Source organism: Artibeus jamaicensis, unplaced genomic scaffold (genome assembly GCF_021234435.1).
Source record: "Artibeus jamaicensis isolate MK-2021 breed Jamaican fruit bat unplaced genomic scaffold, CSHL_Jam_final contig_700, whole genome shotgun sequence".
NCBI lineage: Eukaryota > Metazoa > Chordata > Mammalia > Chiroptera > Phyllostomidae > Artibeus > Artibeus jamaicensis.
Window position 1 is genome coordinate 6,443,671 of NW_026521930.1, and position 20,796 is coordinate 6,464,466.

General features: G+C 45.6%; 2 protein-coding genes and 1 non-coding gene across 4 annotated transcripts; 1 reads left to right on the forward strand and 2 right to left on the reverse strand.

The window, feature by feature from the left end:
- The first annotated feature begins 524 nt into the window (after nucleotides 1-524).
- ASPHD1 (aspartate beta-hydroxylase domain containing 1) lies at nucleotides 525-3,495 on the forward strand. Its single transcript, XM_037158165.2, has 3 exons — nucleotides 525-1,443; nucleotides 2,605-2,718; nucleotides 3,386-3,495. The coding sequence occupies exons 1-3, from the start codon at nucleotides 564-566 to the stop codon at nucleotides 3,493-3,495; spliced, it is 1,104 nt and encodes a 367-aa protein (XP_037014060.2). The 5' UTR covers nucleotides 525-563.
- Nucleotides 3,000-3,122, reverse strand: LOC119059011 (U6atac minor spliceosomal RNA). Its single transcript, XR_005084352.2, has one exon. It is a non-coding gene; the product is annotated as a U6atac minor spliceosomal RNA (small nuclear RNA).
- Nucleotides 3,496-3,773: 278 nt separating the features above from the next.
- On the reverse strand, nucleotides 3,774-20,552 carry KCTD13 (potassium channel tetramerization domain containing 13). Of its 2 annotated transcripts, none has more exons than XM_037158138.2 (6): nucleotides 20,052-20,551; nucleotides 18,564-18,733; nucleotides 6,973-7,062; nucleotides 6,831-6,883; nucleotides 5,965-6,160; nucleotides 3,774-4,541 (listed from the first exon to the last, which is right to left on the reverse strand). In XM_037158138.2, the coding sequence occupies exons 1-6, from the start codon at nucleotides 20,293-20,295 to the stop codon at nucleotides 4,305-4,307; spliced, it is 990 nt and encodes a 329-aa protein (XP_037014033.2). In that variant the 5' UTR covers nucleotides 20,296-20,551; the 3' UTR covers nucleotides 3,774-4,304. The 2 variants fall into 2 exon arrangements, 1 of the variants encoding a protein (XP_037014033.2); XR_008392715.1 differs by having other exon boundaries at nucleotides 4,456-4,541; nucleotides 4,631-6,160; nucleotides 20,052-20,552.
- Between the last annotated feature and the right edge of the window lie 244 nt (nucleotides 20,553-20,796).

Below are 20,796 nucleotides of genomic sequence, written 5' to 3' on the forward strand. Positions count from 1 at the left end.
CACCCCCTTTCCCCGCTGGCTGAGTTGCCGCTGCCACTGGGCAGGGGACTAGGGTAGCTAAACTGAGGGGACTACCGTAGGATGGAGTGACGTCAAGGCGTGTGGGAGCCAAGGAAGGAGCGAGTGGGGGGAAAAAGCACGCGCGCACGCGCGTGCGAACCTGCGGGTAGGGTTGAATGAGAAGAGAGGGCAGGGAGAGAAGGGGGAAGGAGTGAGAGAAGCCGCTGCGGAAGACGACTGGTTGCAGGTCCCCAGGGCTGCGGGGTCCAGGTGGGGTAGGAACTGCTGTCCAGGGAAGCTAGAAGAAAAGGTGCGGGAGGAAAGAGCGAGAGAAAGGAGGGGTAGGGGTGGAGGGAGAAGAAAGGAGAAGAGGAGACAGAGGGTGAGGAAAGGAGAGGCAGAGGGTGAGAGAGGAAACTGCCACAAGGAGAAAGAAAAGGTGAGAGAGGAGAGAGGTAGAAGGAAAAAGGGAAAGAAGGGTTAAAGGTACATGAAGGAGGAGAGAAGGCCGGAGATACAAGGTGAAGAGAAGACCGCTGAAGCAGAGAGAACCTAGAGTGGAAATGTGGAAGGGAAACAGCCCGGGGGGTAACCAGGAAGCAGCCATGGAGGATGAACTAGGGGCACAGGGGAACTGGGGTCAGGAAGATGTCCCAGGCCTCTTGGCCATGGTCTCCCTGCCCATCACGCCTACATGGCCGTTGCCCCTGGCCTCCTCAGGCTTTACCCTGCTCCTGGGAGCCCTCACTTCCCTTTTCCTCTGGTATTGCTACCGCTTGGGCTCCCAAGACATGCAGGTTCTGGGGGCTGGGAGTCAGGCCGGGGGTGTCAGTGGTGGGCCTGGGAGATGCTCTGAGTTTGGCAAGCCAAGCCCAGGGAGCTCTGGGGAGCCTGGGGAAGGACGTAGGACAGAAGGTCTAGTGAGCCGTCGCCTTCGGGCCTATGCCAGGCGCTACTCCTGGGCTGGGATGGGTAGAGTGAGGCGAGCAGCTCAGGGTGGCCCAGGCCCTGGGGGAGGGCCAGGGGTCCTGGGCATTCAGCGCCCAGACTTGCTTTTCCTGCCCGACCTGCCCTCAGCACCCTTCGTGCCGCGGGATGCCCAGAGACATGACGTGGAGCTCCTGGAAAGCAGCTTCTCTGCTATTTTGCAAGACTTTGGGGCTGTGAGCTGGGATTTCTCAGGGACTGAGAAATCAGTCCCTCTTCCTCGGGGCTGGTCCCCACTGTTGGCTCCTGGGTGCTATCAGCTCCTGCTGTATCAAGCAGGCCGGTGCCAACCCAACAACTGCCGCCGGTGCCCCAGGGCCTATCGGACACTGAGGGGCCTGCGGAGCTTCATGAGCGCCAACACCTTTGGCAATGCTGGCTTTTCTGTCCTCCTTCCGGGCGCCCGGCTTGAGGGCCGTTGTGGGCCCACCAATGCCCGGGTCAGATGCCATCTTGGTAAGTAGATGATGCCTGCAGACAACCTCCTTGCCTCTCTCCTCTGCTGCCAGAGCTTTCTACACTGTGGCTCTGATCATGCCTCTTCTCTCAGAAGTCTTTCGGGACAACCAGTTTCCCACAGCAGCAGCATTTCCTGAGCTTCAGTTACTGCAGACCATCTCCATAAGCTTTGCCATAGTCATTTATCATCTGTATTATATATCTTCATATGGATTCTCCTCCATATTTTGTTTTACTTATTTAAAAGGAATCTTTACAGAACACGATTATCAGTATTACTTGCCCTAAATGGAAAGTACTCATAAAAACATTTAAATTTTTTAGAAAAGGCTTTTAAAATTCTGGCTAAAGTCTCTCTGGAACTGAAGCCTACACTGTCCTCGTTTAGAAGGGAGCAGTGTTAGTGAGGGTGTTAATGTCATGATAACACTAAACTGAGATTTGCTTTTTGATGTTTTAAAGACCAAGAGAAAATGGAGAAGAAAACAGTTTTCTGATTATTTAATTCTGTGACCTTGTTTTGCCTGAAATCATGTGCACTATTGCTTGGTGTGTCCTCCACTTGAAGCACACGAGCCTCAGGATCCAATCCAGACTCTTCCTCTCCTCATCTCCCATGTTCCTCTCCTTGCCTTCCCTCCCACCATGCTCTAAAAAATGAAGGCCTTCTGACTAATCCTGGCAGACACCACACTCGTGCTATACACTTAAGCTAAAACGTCTTTACCATTTATCATTTTATCACCACTGGGAAACTCCTACTTAGCACTCAGGAAACATAAATTCAAATGTCACATCTTTCCTGGGGTGTCTTCTCATTCCTTATCATTTGAAGTGGCTGGTCAGTTTTCTCAGTACCTGACTGTATGGTCTGTCTCTAGGCAAGAATGGAGTCATTAGTTTTATATCTTGCAGGGAGGGAAGGCCCAGCATATAGTAGGTTCTTAAACTGTCAGAAGCCTAGGAGGAAATGAAACTTCCTCCAGGAAGCCTTCCCTTTTCTCTGAAACAGAACAGATTGTGCTTTGCACTGCATTTCCCTGTATTTACTAGCACTTCTTTCAGCCAGCATTGTTTTATGATTATATTTCAAGTCACATTACAGAGATCAAGGAGGAACCGCCAGAGAACCTGGTATGCCTGGGTCTTTGTCCACAGGGCTGAAGATCCCACCTGGCTGTGAGCTGGTGGTTGGGGGTGAGCCCCAGTGCTGGGCTGAGGGACACTGTCTACTGGTGGATGACTCCTTCCTGCACACAGTGGCTCATAACGGTAATGGGGCTCCTGCTCTGCCAGGAGGGATGAGGGACTAACAGAGAAGGGAAATAGTCATATGAGAGGCTACAGAATCAGGCCCACTGGCTTGCTGTCCTAGCACCACCATTTCCCAGCTGTGTATCCTTGAACAAGTCACACAGCTTTTACGATCACCTGCAAAATGGGGAAACTGCCTTCTTGATAAGGTGACTAAAGGATTAAATAAATGTAGGTTCAAAGTGGTTAACAGCATAAGACCCAGGGCCTGGACTGCCAGGGTTCCTGTGCTACTTCTGGCACTTACATGGTCAGATGCCACCACGCAGGTGGCAATGCTTTAACTGCATATGTGCCATCGGGCCTGCGGGCCTCTTCCACCTTTGTCAAGGGGAGTGGTAACCGCTCCTTTCATACAACATATACTTCAGGCATTTACTAGCTGTGTGAACTTGGGCAAGTGATTTAACCTCTTTGTTCCTCAGTTACTCTGTATAAAATAGGAGTAATTATGGTATTACCTTATAGTTTATTTTGATGATTAAGAGTTGATGCATATCAGGGGCTAGAACAGTGCTTGGCACTTATTTACAAAGTGTTTGCTTTTTTGAGTATTTGGTAAGTGCTCTGGCATATAAGTGCTTAATGTCAACTGCTCTCCTGTCTCTATTCCCATGTACCCCAGGCTCCCCTGAGGATGGGCCTCGAGTGGTCTTCATCGTGGACCTTTGGCATCCCAATGTGGCTGGGGCCGAGCGCCAGGCCCTCGACTTTGTCTTTGCACCAGACCCTTGAAGGAAGGTGTTGCTTTCAGACATCTGGGTTGGAGAGATGCTGCACTCAGGGATGGCTTGAGTGGTAGCCAGGACTTCCTCTCCATTGCAGGGTATGGGCAGGGCTGAGGGAGGCAACTGACTAGTGAATATTGAAATACAAATCTTAAATCCTAACTCCTGACTGCTTTCTTCCCAGCTACCAGCCCCAGGGCAGGGGTGCATGTCTTCTCCCATTCAAATAGACAGGTACCTTCCTGGCCCTCATCCTGGGAGTCAGCACCAGATCCTCAACTCAACTTTATACCAATAATTTAATAGAAAATTAAAATAATAAATAATATGAAACAGATTGAGAAGATAGCTGAGCTGGTGCAGGCCCAGGCCAGCCTAACACAAAGTTAAGGAGGTAGGAAGAAAGGTAAGGGAAATGAGACAAACTACCCTGCACAGTGGTTGGGGGGCAGCTCAGAATGTGGTGGGTGTTATTAAGGGCTGGCTTGACCCTTTGGCATGTATAATGTACTAAAAAAAAAAGAGAATGGGAATTCTAAATCATTTTAAACCAGCTGGTAAGGGAAAATAGCAGGACAAAAATGGTGATGAAGGAATGAATGTAGGCCTCTGAAGGGCTCTGACTGAGGGAAGGCGCTGGAATGTACCGTGTTATTAGCAATGAAGTGGGAATGAATGGAAAACAGCCAGAGTGAACTATACCATGCAATAAAAGGACAGAGGGAAGACCCACGACTTGGCCAGCAAAGCCGGGGCAAAGGTGTGGGAAGAGGGACTGGGTCCTAGTGGCAGGAGGAAAACGGAGAAATGTCAAGATTAGTCTTTGAAGACAATCTGTTGGCCGTGAGGACGTTCATCATGGGTGATGTGGCGCCGGACATGGATCCTGCGGACACGGTGCTCTCGGTTCTCCTCATCCTCCCCTCGGCCCGCCCCACCACCTCCAGCTACACCCCCAGTGGCCTCCAGGAGGGCTGGGTCTGGGCCCCGGGGAGTCTCGTAGATCAGGATGTTCAGGGTCTCCTCAAAGATCCGGGCCTCTGGGAATTCCACCTGCAAAAGGCCAACAACCCCCAGCTCCCACCCTATGGTCCAATCACACAACCACCCGCTTCCCCCAAGCTGCTCCTGCACTGACACACCTCCATGTCTTTGCAATCACAGATTCTTTGGCCTGGACTGTCCTCTTTGCAACTTCTTTACTCAGCAAAGTCACACATAATTCAAGGTCCAGCTCTGAAGTCAGGTGGTTGTTTTCTCTCCTTTGCTACCAAGTCTCTTGGTATATTCTTTCATTAGACAAACATTTACCTAGTGACTGCACTGTACCAGGTGTTGCAAACACTGAGAATATAGCAGTGAACAAAACAAAGTTTCTATCCACAGGAAGTTTACATTCTAGAGGGAGGACATAGACATACATTTAATAAAATATAGACTGTCAGATGATGACAAATGTTATGAGAAAAAACTATAGCAGGAGAAGGGGTGGGGATGGCCATGGCTGGGAGTGTTGTAAGAGAGCTTAGGGAAGACCTCACTGAGAAGATGACATTTGGCCAATGGCCAAAGGAAAGCGGGGTGGGTGGGTGGGAGCCAGGTGGGTAACCAGAGGAAGAGCAGTCCGGGAAGAGGCAACAGCAAGTGTAAAAGCTCTGGGACGGGAGTGGGCTTAGTACACTAAGCAGCAAGGACATGAGCAGCAAGGCCAATACAACGACATGGAGTGATGAAGAGAGAGCAGAAGGGATGAAGCAAAAGGTGACAGGGGGTTCCCCTTCGGTGGGTTGGAATCATAACTAACATAACCCTTAACAAGCTGCATTCTAATTGTTGATCTTCCTGTCCTCAAAAAACAGGAAGTTTCTTGGAAGCTGGGTCATTCATTCATGCATTCAATAAATGTTTCCTAGCTTCCACTGTGTAATAAACTCTTCTAGCCTCCACTAGTGCTAGAAAGATAGGGAAAAAATATTCAAAAGATACAGCCTTACCCTCAAAGAGCTAACACCTAGCTACCAAAGTAAACCCCCTTTGTCTCAGGTTGTTGAGGTGAAAGATCATGAGCGAAGGTGTTACAAAGAAAGTGATGCATGGCTTGGGTCTTAAAGATTAAGGATAAATTCATTAGGTACACAGGGATGAGGAAGAATAATCCCAAGTAAAAGGAACAATGTGTGCAAAGTTGGGGAGGTGTGAAATAGTATTGGGCACTTAGAGATCTGCAAGATCTCTGGTGTACCGAAGGCACATCCATCATATGAAGGTCAGAAGAGACCAGGTACTGACAAGATCATCACAGATGAGAGTGTATGGTGTCATGGTTTACACAGGTAAGGCCCCAAAACTTGGAAGTCTGTCCTGACTCTCAGTGATGGACTTTCCTCTGCCTGATCTGCTGAGCTGCCTTTGTCTAGGGTCCTGGTCCTGCCAACCACCATAGCCCTCCCTGACCAGGCCCTGAACCCCTTCTGACCTTGGTCTGCTTCTTCTCCGTGGCATAGACAATGGAGGTGCAGCACACCTCGGCGATTTTGCGGCCCTGCCCGTAGAAAGACCAGCAGCAGATCTCGTCCCCCAGGACATCCTTGAGGAAGAGCAGCCGCCCATGGAAGCGCAGGGCCAGTTTGTCAAACAGCTCGATGTTCTTAAGTAGGTTGTCATCTGAAGTGCTGAAGACCGGGGGCCCAGGGGACCTCAGCACGACTGGCTTCCCGCCCTCTGTTCCCCCCAGCATAGGCCCGCATACCCAGATTCTGGTCCTGCCCATGGGCTTGGCACCCAGCAGGGAGCTTCCTCCACCCCTAGGGCCAGGCCAAGCAGGCCTCAGCAAGGAAATAGTAGCATTTGCTGAGAATCCCAGCACAGCAGGGTGGCTACCCGTGCAGTCCCTGGAGTCAGGCTGCATCACCTGGCATCCTAGCTCCGCCACTTTTTAACTGGGTGAAACTAGGCAAGTTACTTCACCTCTTGGGAGGGAGTGATCAATTTCCTTAGCTGTAAAATGGAGACCGAACCTCCCTCAAACATTGCGAGAATTCTGTGATTTAATATATGCAAAGCACTTAAGAGTAATGCCTGTTATAAAATAAGCCCTTTGTAAATACTAGTCATTATCATCTAATCCTCACCTGAACCCGTTTACCGATAAAAGTGATGCTCAGAAGTGAAAATGACCTGCCCAAGGAACCCAGTGGGTAAGTGGAAGAGCTGGAATTCTCCTTCAGGCAGGCACCTTTCTTGTCCTTCTCTGTGGCCACAGCCCTCCCCTTGGGCCAGGAGCAGGGCTGTCTTAAGCCCAGGATTCAGCCCCGTGTACCTCCCTACCCCCATGGTGGTCACCTGGTGTAGGAGTACTTGTTGTTACTGCGGTTGTGCAGGAGCTTCACCACCGGCTGTTGAGGGAGAGAGGATGGAGAAGGGTGGGGATCAGGTTGCAGGGAGAGGCCCCCAACCTCCACCCTACAGGGCTCAGGGGCCTCACCTTGGAGGTGCTGGCCAGGAGCTGCTGCTCCTCCTGGGGAGATGTCACCATGGGGATGAGGCACAGCGGGGACAGGTTCTCCCGTTTTTGCTGAAGAAGAAGCGGAAGGTAGTTAACAGCACAAGCAAATGTCACTCACTCACCCACTTAAAAGCCTTCAAAAGCTGCTTGCTGCCTTTTGGGAAAAAATCCAGACTCCTTAGTTGTCCACAAGGCTCTGCAGCATCCAACATCTCTGATCTTGTCCCTACCCTTCTTCCCCACCGATGGCTGTTTTGTGGCACATCCAGCTTGTGCCCATCTAGCCCTTTGCTCTTCCCACTACGAGAGACAGTCTGCACTCAGTTGTTTGTGGGGCTGGCTCCTCTGTACCATTCAGATCTCAACCCAGATAGTGCCCCTCAGAGAGTGCTGCTCCTCCTCCCTAAGCTCCCTGACTAAAGCAGCCTCCTCTACTTCCTTTTCAGAATATCAGTTCACTTTCTTCATGGCACTCGGTTCCTCACATGTTCTGATTTTGGTCTATATAGCTTATGGTCTGTTTTTCCCCATCTAAGTGGTAAGTGCCTAGCATACAACAGATGCTCAGGAAGAATCTGCTGAATGAATAAATCTGGCTTGCTGGGAGGCTAGAGACAGAATAAGAACCAGACACACAGGCTTGTTTCTTTTTCTCTGTCTTCTAGAATCTTCATGTCAAAACTCCTCACCTCTCCCAATCTAAAAACAAAACGTGCAATTCTAACATAAATTCCAAACAGTTTTTTGACACACCATACATCTTTTTTCTAAATTTAAAAAAAAATATTTTATTGATTATGCCATTACAGTTGTTCTTTTCCCCCCTTCATTCCCCTCTACCCTGCACACCCCTCCCCCACCATCCCCCCCTTTAGTTTATGACCACGTCTCAAGTTCTTTAGATTCTATATTTCCCCTACTATTCTTGCCCCCTCATCTATTTTCTATCTACTGTCTATGCTACTTATTTTCTGTACCTTCTCCCCCTTTCTCCTCCTCCCACTCCCCTGTTGCTAACCCTCCTTGGGATCTTCATTTCTATGTTTCCACTCCTGATCTAGCTGTCCTTTTAGTTTGCTTTCGTTTTAGGTGTGGTTGTTAATAACTGTGAGTTTGCTGTCCTTTCTCTGTTCATCTTTTTTATCTTCTTTTTCTTAGATAAGTCCCTTTATCATTTCATATAATAAGGGCTTGGTGATGATGAACTTCTTGAATCTGATCTTATCTGAGAAGCACTTTATCTACCCTTCCATTCTAAATGAAAGCTTTGCTGGATAGAGCAATCTTGGTTGTAGGTCTTTGGATTTCATGACTTGGAATACTTCTTCCCAGCCCCTTCTTGCCTGCAAGGTCTCTTTAGAGAAATCAGCTGACAGTCTGATGGGAACTCCTTTGTAGGTGACTGTCCCTTTATCTTTTGCTGCTTCTAGGATTCTCTCCTTCATTTTCATCTTGGCTAATGTAATGATGATGTGCCTTGGTGTGTTCCTTCTTGGGTCCAACTTTTTTGGGACTCTCTGAGCTTCCTGGATTTCCTGGAAGTCTATTTCCTTTGTCAGATTGGGGGAGTTCTCTTTTATTATTTGTTCAAATAAGTTTTCCACTCTTGGCTGTTCCTCTTTCCCTTCTGGTACCCCTATAATTAGGATGTTGGAACGTTTGAAGATGCCCTGGAGGTTCCTAAGCCTCTCCTCATTTTTTTGAATTCTTGTTTCTTCATCTTTTTGTTTGGTCATTTTTTTTCTCCTTCTGGTCCACTCCTTTGATTTGAGTCCCAGTTTCCTTTCCGTTATTATTGGTTTCCTGTGCATTTCCATTCATTTCAAGTAGTTTAGCCTTCATATGTTCCTCTAATTTGTGACTAAAATCAACCAGTTCTGTGAGCATCCTGATCACCAGTGTTTTGAAGTGTGCATCTGAAAGTTTGGCTATTTCTTCATTGCTTAGATTTATCGGCTCTGGGGCTCTGAGCTGTTCTTGAGCCATGTTTTGATCTGTTCGTGCCTGTTGCGTAGAAGGAGCAGAGCCTTAGGTATTCACCAGGGCAGGGCCACCCAGGTAGCTGGTTTGTGACGCTGTATGTGGGGGCGGGGTCAGAGAGAGACAATGGCGGTCCCCTCTGCCGCTTCTCACCACTGGGGCCTGTGTGGTCAGTCTCACTTCTCGCTCTTTCGCCAGTTTATCTGCACACAATTGTGTGACTGTGGTCAGCCCTCAGTGGGTCCACTGCCTTGCACCCTCAGTGGGTCCACCCGCTACTCCACACCTGGGGTCTGCCCACAGCTGCTGGCACACCTGGGTCATGCACCCAGGTTGGTCTGGTGGATCCTTCCTGCCCAACCCCGCTCTGCTGCTGGCTCTGCCCCTCTTACTGGTTTGGCTGAAGGGTTCATTGTTGTCAGACTTCCGTGTAGTTCAATTTTCTGTGGTTTGGCTGCATTTTTGTTGCTAAAACTTTGTTGTTTTTAAACTTGGTTGTGTGAGAAGGTACAGTGCTTCCACCTACGCCTCCATCTTGGTGGAAGTCTCTAAAATTAATATGGAATAAAAAGCTACTAATATTTAGGTCAAGTTTTAAAAGGAGTCAGGAGGAAAGACCAACCCTACCAGATATTAAAACACCCTACAAAGCCATAATAATGAAAAGTGTGGTTTTAGTGCAGAAACAAACACAAACAATGGAACACAACTGAGTTTGGGAACAGACTGATGTATATATGAGAACTAATATTTATAACGAGGACACCAAAAATCAGTGGGGGAAGTATGGAATGTGTTTTGATTATTGCTGTGTAACAAATTATTCCAAAACTTAGCAGTTTAAATCAACAATCAACATTTTTCAGTTTCTTATGGGTCAGGAATTCAGAAGGGGCTTAGCAGGGTGGTTCTGTCATGGGGTCTCTCATGAGGTTATAGTCAAGTCAGCTGGGGCTGAAGTAATCTGAAGGTACAACTGAGTCTGGAGGATATATTTCTGAGAAAGCTTGTTCACATGGCTGGCAAGTTCAAGCTGGCTATTGGCTGGAAACATCGGATGCCTGTCACCTGGGCCTCTCCATAGGTTTGCTTGAGTGTCCTCATAACATGGCCACTGGCTTCGCCAAAGCAAGTAACTCCAGAGGGAGCAAGGTGGAGGCCTCACTGTCTTTTATGACTCAGTTTTGTCAGCCCTATTCAGTGTGGGAGAAAACTATACAAGAGAATGAATACTAGAAAACAAGAATAATTTGGGATCAGCCTTGGAGGCTGGCTCCCACTGATTCAAATCCCTCCCATACGCAAAACACACTCACTCCCTCCCAAGATCCCCCAGAGTCTCGTCTTATTATGGTATCAGCTTGAAGTACAGAATCCCATCATCTAAAACAGGTCCAGGTGAGGATGAGGCTTCTTGGATGTAGTTCCTTAACTATTGTTTCTTAAGTACATTTGCTCTTGATCTGAAGACCTCTGAACTAAAGAGACAAGTTTTCTCTTCTACACATCCAATACACAATGGTGGACCAGGCATTAGGATGCTCACAGGCATTGAAAGACTCTTGTTCAAAAGGGTAGGGTGGGGGGTCACTGCTTCACGGAAATTCTGTAATCCAGTTGGACAAATGTTGGGAGCTCTCTGATGCCTAGTCTTGTCCCAAGATGATTCTCCATGGCACTTGGCTCTGCTGAGTCATCCTCTTCCATGAAACTGTCTATGCTTGCAGCTCCACAACTTCCTTACCCTGTTTCCTGCCTGGAAAACTTTGGGGATCTAAAGTCCTATTCTCCTCTGGCACTGTCTCTGTCCCTTCTAGTGTTTCTGCCAATAGAATTCTCTTAAACGACACACATAAATCTTTGTGAGATAAACTCTTCTTCACTTTGGGCTCATGCCAAGAATGCTGAGGGACAACACCTTTAAGCTTTTTAGTTGTACTATTACTTGATCAAATACTTCTCTGAGGTATCTTCTTGGATATTTTTGAGGTCTTAACAAAATATTTTACAAAGACATCCTCAGGTTCATCTTTAGATCATGTTTTACTGAAAATACCCTGCATTTGATCTATGCCTAGAAGCCATTTGTTCATTTTAACATCATTCATTATTTGGAAAGGCTGGGAATTTCCAAGCCCAATTCCTGACTCCTTTTTGTTCAACTGTTTTTTCATTGGCTTACCATCTCTTTTATTTTACTGTAAGCAACGAGAAACCTGGTGGCAACTTCAATATTCTGTCTGGAAATCTCTTTAGCTAGGTAACCCAGTTCATTGGGTACGTTTCCTACTTTCTACATTACTGTAGGAGACAGTGTTGCTAAACTTCCGCCAGTATATAACAAGGATCACCTTTGCACCATTTTCCAGTAACATTTTCCTCACTGCAACCTCCTTAAAGATCATCAGACTTCTATAAATGGACTCCTTAAAACGCTTTAGGCTTTTATTAACAATCTTCCTCTTCCCAGTTCTAAAGCCACTCCCACATTTAATGTATTTTTTTGTTTGTTTCTCTAATTCATCTTTTAGAAGAATAAAATTTTGATTTTGTTTATAGCTTTTACTCTTTCCTGTTTTTTTCTTTTTCATTTTTTTAAAAATTTTTATTGATTATGCCATTACATTTGTTCTATTCCCCCCCTCCATTCCCCTCCACCCTGCATACCCCTCCCCCACCATTTCCCCCTTTAGTTCATGAACACGTGTCTCAAATTCTTTAGATTCTGTATTTCCCCTACTATTCTTACCCTCCCCCCTATCTATTTTCTATGTACTGTCTATGCTACTTATTTTCTGTACCTTCTCCCCCTTTCTCCTCCTCCCACTCCCCTGTTGCTAACCCTCCATGTGATCTTCATTTCTATGGTTCTGCTCCTGATCTAGCTATCTTTTTAGTTTGCTTTTGTTTTAGGTGTGGTTGTTACTAACTGTGAGTTTGCTGTCCTTTCACTGTTCATCTTTTTATCTTCTTTTTCTTAGGTAAGTCCCTTTAACATTTCATATAATAAGGGCTTGATGATGATGAACATTTCATATAATAAGGGCTTGGTGATGATGAACTCCTTGAATTTGGTCTTATCTGAGAAGCACTTTATCTGTCCTTCCATTCTAAATGAAAACTTTGCTGGATAGAGCAATCTTGGTTGTAGGTCTTTGGATTTCATGACTTGGAATACCTCTTTCCAGCCCCTTCTTGCCTGTAAGGTCTCTTTAGAGAAATCACCTGACACTCTGATGGGAACTCCTTTGTAGGTGACAGTCCCCTTATCTCTTGCTGCTTCTAGGATTCTCTCCTTCATTTTAATCTTGGCTAATGTAATGATGATGTGCCTTGGTGTGTTTCTTCTTGGGTCCAACTTCTTTGGGACTCTCTGAGCTTCCTGGATTTCCTGGAAGTCTATTTCCCTCTGCCAGAATGGGTAAGTTCTCTTTTATTATTTGTTCAAATAAGGTTTCCACTTGTGACTCTTCCCCTTCTGGTACCCCTATAATTCGAATGTTGGAACGTTTAAAGATGTCCTGGAGGTTCCTAAGCTTCTCCTCATTTTTTTGAATTCTTGTTTCTTCATTCTTTTCTGTTTGATCATTTTTTTCTTCCTTCTGGTCCACTCCATTGATTTGAGTCCCAATCTCCTTTCCATTACTACTGGTTTCCTTTGTATTACCATTCATTTCAATTAGTTTAGCTTCCATATGTTTCTCTAATTTGTGACTAAAATCAACCAGTTCTGTGAGGATCCTGATAACCAGTGTTTTGAACTGTGCATCTGAAAGATTGGCTACTTCTTCATCGCTTAGACTGATCGGCTCTGGGGCTCTGAGTTGTTCTTGGGCCATTTTTGGTCTGTTTGCACCGTTAAGTAAGCGGAGCGAAGCCTTAGTTGTTTACCAGGATGGGCCACCCAGGTCGCTGGTTTGTGATGCTGTGTGTGTGGGCGTGGTCAGAGAGGGAGCAATGGTGGACCTCTCTGCTAGCCCAGTCCGTCCAGTCCCACCACTCGCCCTGGCCTGTTTATCCGATCAGAATTGTGCGAGCCTGCTGCCCCGCGCCTGCTCTCCTCTTCACTGGTTTATCTGCACGCAGATGCGCGACCGACCGCAGACAGCCCGCCGCGCCTCTTCCCTGTGTGCATCCGTAGCTAGCCTGCGATCTGCGCTTCAGGCTGCTTGCGCACCACCGGTTTGGGGATTTTTTTTGCCAACCTGCTCTGCTGCTGGCTTCGCTCCTCTTACCGGTTTAGCTGAGCATTTCGTTGTCTTTGGACTCCGTATTGTCAATTTTCTGTGTGGCTTGGTTGTATTTTTTATTGTTAAAAATAGTTGTTCTTAGATTTGGTTGTGCACGGAAGCAAGGTGGTTCCACCTACACCTCCATCTTGGCGGAAGTCCTCCCCACATTTAATGTTTTTGATATGGCAGAATCCCATTCCAGATCCAAAATCTGTTATCTATTGCTGGGGAACAAATTACTAAAAACTTATTGGGTAAAATAATAAACATTTATTATCTCACAGTTTCTGGAGGTTGGGAACTTGAGATTAGCTTAGCTGGGTGGTCCTGGCCCATGATCACTCATGAAGTTGGAGTCCAGATGTTGGCCAGGGCTGTAGTTACCTGAAGACCTGACTGGGCCTCAAGGATCCACTTCTGAGACAGTTCACCCATATGACTGAGAGTTTGTGCTGGCTGTGGGCAGGAGGCTTCAGTTCCTCACCAAGGAGACCTCTCCCTAGAACTGCTTGAGTATCCTCACATGGCAGCTGGCTTCCCCCAGAATGAGTGATCCAAGAGAGGAGCAGAAACAGCAATGTCTTTTATGACCTAGCTTTAAGTCACACACTACCATTTTTGCAATATCCTACTGGTGACACAGGTCAGCCCTATTTGGTGTGGAAGAGGACTAAACAGAGCCAGAATAAGCAGGAAGCAAGAATTTTGGACAATTCTGGTGGCCATTTTGGAAACTGGCTAGCACAGATTAATAGATGGGAGTGGGAAAACTAGCTCACTCTATGAAGAACAAAAAAGTTACATCCCTTTGTAATTCATATTTATAACAGTGAATTCTATTAGATAAAAAGACTCACATATGAAAGATAAAACTATAGAGATATTAAAATGTAGAACAGAAAAAAACCTTCTTAAACAAGATCTTAAACGAATACGCACTTAGGAAAAAAAAGAAGGAATTTAACTACATTAAAATCAAGAATTTCTCCAGTTGACAATGGAACATGTGACCTTACAAATAGCCCCATGTAATAATGTTGAAGGAATGATAGAATTATAATTATTTTACAACTCTAATGAAATTATTGATTCAGGTAAGGGTAATCAGTTGCTGTGTGGTTGACAGGTAACTGTCATTCATACAGTGCCAAAATAACATCACACAGATTACTTTATAGTTAGCAACAAGGGAATATAACTACAATGGAAGGATCACACCAACATCGCCTGAATCAAGGGGCTAATTCTGAGTATCACTAATAATAAGTCATATTAACAATATTATGCCCTGGCCGATGTGGCTCAGTGGATTGAGCACCAGCCTGCGCACCAAATGGTTGACAGTTCAATTCCCAGTCAGGGCACATTGCAGGCCAGGTCCCCAGTAGGGGGCATGCTAGAGGCAACCACAAACTGATGTTTCTCTCCCTCTCTTTCTGTCTTTCTCCCCCCTCCTAGAAATGAATGAATAAAATCTTACAAAAAAACCCCATTATGGATGTGTCCATATAACATAAAATGAAATATATAAAATTACCTAAAATGTATTCTAATGAAAATGTTTAATATGTTTAATATCAAGCCTTTAAATCCATCATTTAGCTTACAGAAAATTCAGAATGGGGCCCATTACAAACCAAATGATACCACGAGTAAACAACCAGGCAAATTTGGAAACTAGGGGATTGTGCAGAACCACTGGTGGTCTCTTCAACAAGTCAGCATCATGAGAAAAAAGGGACTGTTTGGGGTTGGAGGAGCCTTGAAGAACACAATAACCAGACATGATGCAAGGATCTAGACTGGGTCCTTATTTAGATGAGCAAGCTATAAAAGAAATTTCTGGAATGAATGGAGAAATTCGCATATACCCTGGATTTAGACAAGATAAATTTTATTGACATGGAAAGATGGCAATTATTAACAAACAAAGCAGATTACAAACAGCACATATGACATGACTGTATTTTGGCACATGCACACGCTCACATACACAAACACCCAAAAAGACCTTGAAGGACATTTGCTACTTTTATATTTTTAATCACCTAAATTTTAATTTTCTAAATTTCTATAACATATACATAGTGCTTAAAAATAATAAAAGGTTATTTACAATAATAAATCAAGGATTTCCATTCAACAACAGACACTACAGGCAGCTGACATTCTAAGAGAAAACAACTGGCAACATCTAAAACTGACTAGAGGCCCTGGCCAGGCAGCTCAGCTGGTTGGAGCATTGTCCCGATGCATAGAGGTTGAGGGTTCAATCCCTGGTCAGAGCACATTCATTGGTTGCAAGAATCAACGAATGAATGCATGGATGAGCAGAACAACAAACTATTGTTTCTCTCTTAAACAGATAAATAAACAAATAAATAAGGAGAAAATTACATAAAAATAAAACTGACTAGAAATGATCTGAAGTAGACTTTTTCAATTGGGGTTCTTCAACTGAATCTGAAAACCCAGCAAATAACATGAGTAACTATTTTCTCAGTTCTCTCAATGATGATAGGTAAATAGTACTACTTTAGATATATAAGAAAACAGTAAATTTATTATGTAGAATACATGCCTTAGGGTAAGAAGACTTAATTCTCCTTATGAACTAAACTAAAATATACAAGGATCACCTGTAAAACAACCAGATTGGGGGAAAAAACCCTCAGTAGAAAATTTGGGAAAGAATATGAATAGGCAATTCATAGAAGGGGAAACCACAAAAAACTAATATATGAAAATATCTCATTAGTAATCAGAGGCATGCAAATAAAAATGAGATCACTCTATACCAATTAGATTGGCAAAATTAGAAGAGTGGATCATACTGTGCAGAAATGTGCAGAAACAAGATCCCTTATGCACTGCTGATTAAGAGTATAAAGTGCTACAGCCATTTAGGAGAGTAATCTTGATGATACTGTTGAAAGTCATTTGCATGTGTCCTGTGACCCAGCAATTTCACTCCCAGCTACAATCATGAGAAACCCTGACCCAGCACCCACTAGGGCACATGTATAGGGATACTAATGGTGGCACTGTTTGTTGGGGCAGGAAGTGGGGAGGCAATCTAGGTCACCATCCTCTAGTATGTAGAGCAGCATAAATAAATCTTCAAAAAAGTGCCCTGGCTGGTGTAGCTCAGTGGATTGAGCAAGGGCCTGCGAACTAAGGGACCATGGTTCGATTCCCGGTTGGGGCATGTGCTTGGGTTGCGGGCCAGTTTCCAGCAGGGGGCACACGAGAGGCAACCACACAATGATGTTTCTCCTCCTCTCTCCTTCCCTTCCCCTCTAAAGATAAATTAATAAAATCTTAAAAAACAAAAACAAAAAAGTGTTGAATTACTCAGTACGAAACAAAACACACAATTCGTAATTCAATGCCACTTATGGAAAGTTAAAATGCATATAAAACAATGTTTTCGCTGTCCTGACTGGTAGGGCTCAGTGGTTGGGTGTCGTCCCATAAACTGAAAAGTCATTAGTTCAGTCCCCAGTAAGGGCATATGCCTGGGTCAGGCAGTGTTGCAGGTCAGGTTGTGGGTGTATAAGAGACAACCAATCGATATTTCTCTCCCTCTCTTTCTTCCTCCATTCCCTCTCTCTAAAAATAAATAAATAAAACCTTTTAAAAAAATTTAAGAATGCTTTAGCTTTTCATGGGTACAAACATAATCCAAGCATATGTATCAAAACATTAGAATTGGAAGGATACTTATGGGGGAAGGGACATGGCAGGGGATTGAAAATGAAGGAAAAAGATAAAAGATTTCATAGATGATTAAGTGTCATGCATTGAGGAGTATGATGAACTCAATATTCTGTACCTAAATCTTAAAAACAAAAACCTCCAACAATCAAGCAAACACTAGTCAAGTGAGGTGGCGATGGGAATGGTCTCAGGGAAACCTGGAAAAGAGAAAGCTGGAGTACAGAAGAAAAAGCACTTGTACTTGGAAGTCAGATAACCTGGGGATGAATGTGAGCTCTACACTTAGTATCTCTTTGACCTTGGATGTACCCCCAACTTGCCTCATTTTTAAACAAATATCAAACAAGGGCACAAGATGTACATACAAGCCAGAGAGCAGAATTACTCCTGACACACAGGAGTAATTCTGTGGGTGTGAAAACATTAGATAAACATTAGATTCAGGAGTGGGTGTGAGATAACATTAGATAAATGTAAAACTATAGCTCAGGAATGTACTTCCAAGAACAACTAGTTCAAACTGCAAGTGGTAAGCCATTAATGGGTCTCAAACAGCATTAACAGTAAAAAAAGAAAACAGTATGTCAGAGTGTATCACTGAAAATATCATTTTATAAGTTATATATATATATATATATATATATATATATATATATAGCATTTTTTCTATGGGAGGCAGTCACAAAGTTTGAAAAACATAGATAGAGCCCAAAGAAATTCTATACTTTTGGATTCCAAGAATAAGTATTTCTCAAGATAACAGACACTTGCTCACAGTTGCCACCTTTTAATATATAAAGAACATCAAAAAAGAAACCCTTATAATCTCCATTAATATTGTATCATAAAAGGGTATTTTTAACATTGTAAAAACAGGACAGAATAAAAGGCTTTATGTAAAACTCACTACATTGTACATAGTTCCTCGTTTTCCTATCTTTTGGAATATGAGAACAGAATGCCAGAGGTAAGAATTGACTCACTCAAGATTACCCAGTCAGCTATGGTGGAGGTGACACTTAACCCGTATATCCTCAGAACCCTATGAGATCCACAGAAATGAAGCACAGAGGTGGGGCTCTGGAACCCCCAACCCTGTTTAATTGGGGGTGGCCCTGCTTCTATGAGACTTCATTGCAAAAAAATTTTTAAGCCTCTGGGGTGGGGTGGGGTATTGCCTGCCAGGATAGAACCAGATTGCAGAGGTCATTATATTCCAGTTTAAATTTAGATTTTTTTCCCTAGTGGCACAAGAGAGTTATCTATGATTTGATTTCTGGGCAAAAGGGAGAATAGATTGGGATTATGTCTGAGGATAATTAATTAGGTGGTAGTATAAAAACTGGTTTGGCCAAGTAGAAACAACAAGAAGCAGAGAGAGAAGTCATTTAACCACCAAAACAGTCTTAGCATGAGATGTTGAGGGGGACCCCGGCTGAGGCAGCAGGAATACAGGAGACAGCACCCACAAATTTTCTGGGGCCATGGCTAGTGAAAGCCGGGCCAGAAGCAGCCTCTCTAGGTAGTACCCCATATTTCCTTTTATTCTTTTAATGTCCTTTTATCTAGCTACTTAAGCCGTTCTCCAGAGACATGGGCACGGGACTGGAACTCAGGAGGTGGTGAAGGGACCCTCACCTGCAGTGCCAGCTGGCAGTCCTCAATCAGGCCCTGTACCAGGTAGTATCGTGCTTCGCCTAGTAGCTCCCCCAGTTCTCTGGTGCTCTCAGGCAGTGGAACCGACCCATCCCGAAGGTAGTTGAGGATTGTACCAAAGTGGCGGCCACTACGGTCAATCAGCACCCAACCTGGTGGGGTGGGGAGAGGAAAGATAAAGGATAGCTTTTCTGGGGGCCCTGGAACTACTAAATTTTTATGAAAAGAAGGATTCTAAAGCTACAAGTCTGAATTTTTCTCAGACTTCTGCCTTATCCAAGAATATACTGTTAAAACATGCCCAGTGAGTGTTCCCCACAGACCCCTTTTCAACCCTAAAGAGTACTGATTCCCTCCCAAGTCTGTCCTACACTGAGAAGGTTCTCACCATGAGAAAGTTCTTCCAGATTACTTTATCAATAACCCTCTAACCTTTCATGTTAACTCTAGCCATTCTATTTAATTGAAAGGTCTACCCCACCCTCTAAAATCACTACTATTTTAACCTTTATATTCACCATAGAACTTAGTACTATCTGGAATTACATGCCCCCTTTCTTTTTGTATGCTTATTTGTTTACTGTTATCCCCTGTCCCCACAAAAAAGTAAACTCAGTAATCTCCTCAGATTCATTTACCAAAACAAAGTATCTTCAGCACTGCCACTTTACAAGTACCTACTCAATAAGTAATTTCTTCACCTTTAGATTTTTGAAAACTGACCTCCACCCCCCAGATGTTTACTTTCCTGTTCTCACAATCCTTCTTAACCCCCTCTGAATTCCAGCCCCCCACCGAACTTTAAGCTTCCACTTGGGCATGTGGGGCTCAAACCTGAATGCAACACTCCAAGAAGTAAAGTTCACCTGCCAAAGAGAACTCTCCACCCTCCACTCCGGTGTCCCTGGCAAACCCAGAGCAGCCTTCTCCTTCTACAATCTGGATTTACAGATGGATTCCCAGAGTGTGTCAGGGGAGACACAGAGACCAACGACATCCTCCAACTCTCCGGGCTGGTTGTTAGCAGTGCTAAATTAGAGTGGGAAACAAAGGGCTAGCCAGTTGGAAAAAAACTGATGAAGGTGGCCTGGCAGGGTGCTGCTGGCAGCAGGGCTGGTTCCCAAGTTTTTTTGAGCTGAGGAGTGAAGGGTGGGAAAACTGGGTGGGAGTGATAATGAAAATTCTGAAGTGACATGTTGAATCACTCACCATAGCGCCTGGCAGAGCTGGGGAGGTAAAGTTGTTCCCTAAGTGTATGTAGGTTATTGCTGGGGGTAAAGACTGGAAGAGGAAGGAGATTATGAATGAAAAGGGGTAGATGAGATCGGGTGTGGGGGTTGATGGAGGTGAGAATGACCTGACTGGATGGTGGTGAAAAGAGAGAAGGGGCAAGAAGACACTGGGCGAGGAAAAGACTAAGGGTAAGCATCCGGAGGATGGAAGACAGCACAAGCGAGGGTATCGCAGTACCTCCTGCGTCCGTGAGTACCTCCGCGCGGCCGCTGAACATGGTCTTGAGCATGGTGTCCTGTCCCGTGAGGGTGCGCAGCGTCGTGTAGTGCAGCGAGCCCCCCACATTCAGCTTCACATACTTGCTGTTCGGAGTCTGTGGCTTGAGACCGTCCGCGACGGAGCCGGGCTCGAATCCCCAGGGCTTAGGGACTTCCAGGGAAAGGGCCTCGGCAGCCGCCGGGTCGGAGGCCTCCGCCGACATGCCAGGTACTCGCGGCGGCCGGCGACCTTAGGCTCTCTCCGTGCCCTCCGCTCCCAAAGACCCCGCACCCGAACCCCCTGGCCAGACTGCTGGACCGACACGCCCACACGTCGCCGCTACTCAGCAACATTGGCCATCAGTCCCAACACGCCTGCACCTCCCCAAACCCTCAGCCCAGCATCTGCGCAGGCGCCTCAAAGGTCGGCGCCCAGCCTCGAGAGCCCGGAAGTGCGGAGCAAGCGTATTGGCCTTCCGCTGGGTGAGGGGTCAGGCGGCGGGCGGCGGGCTGCGTCAGAGCTGGGGTCACGTAAGGTGCCCTCAAATGAAGTGCGCTCTGGTCGTTAGTACTGGAGAGCAGATCCCGGAGGTACCTGGCCACCTGCCTGACGCGGTCAGCAACGTCCAGTCTGGGAGTTGGGTTTCTGCTCCCAGGGCGGTTCCCGCACTGGTCGGGAAGACTGAGGCCCAGAGTGGCAGGCGATTGGGCAACGTATCCCGCCT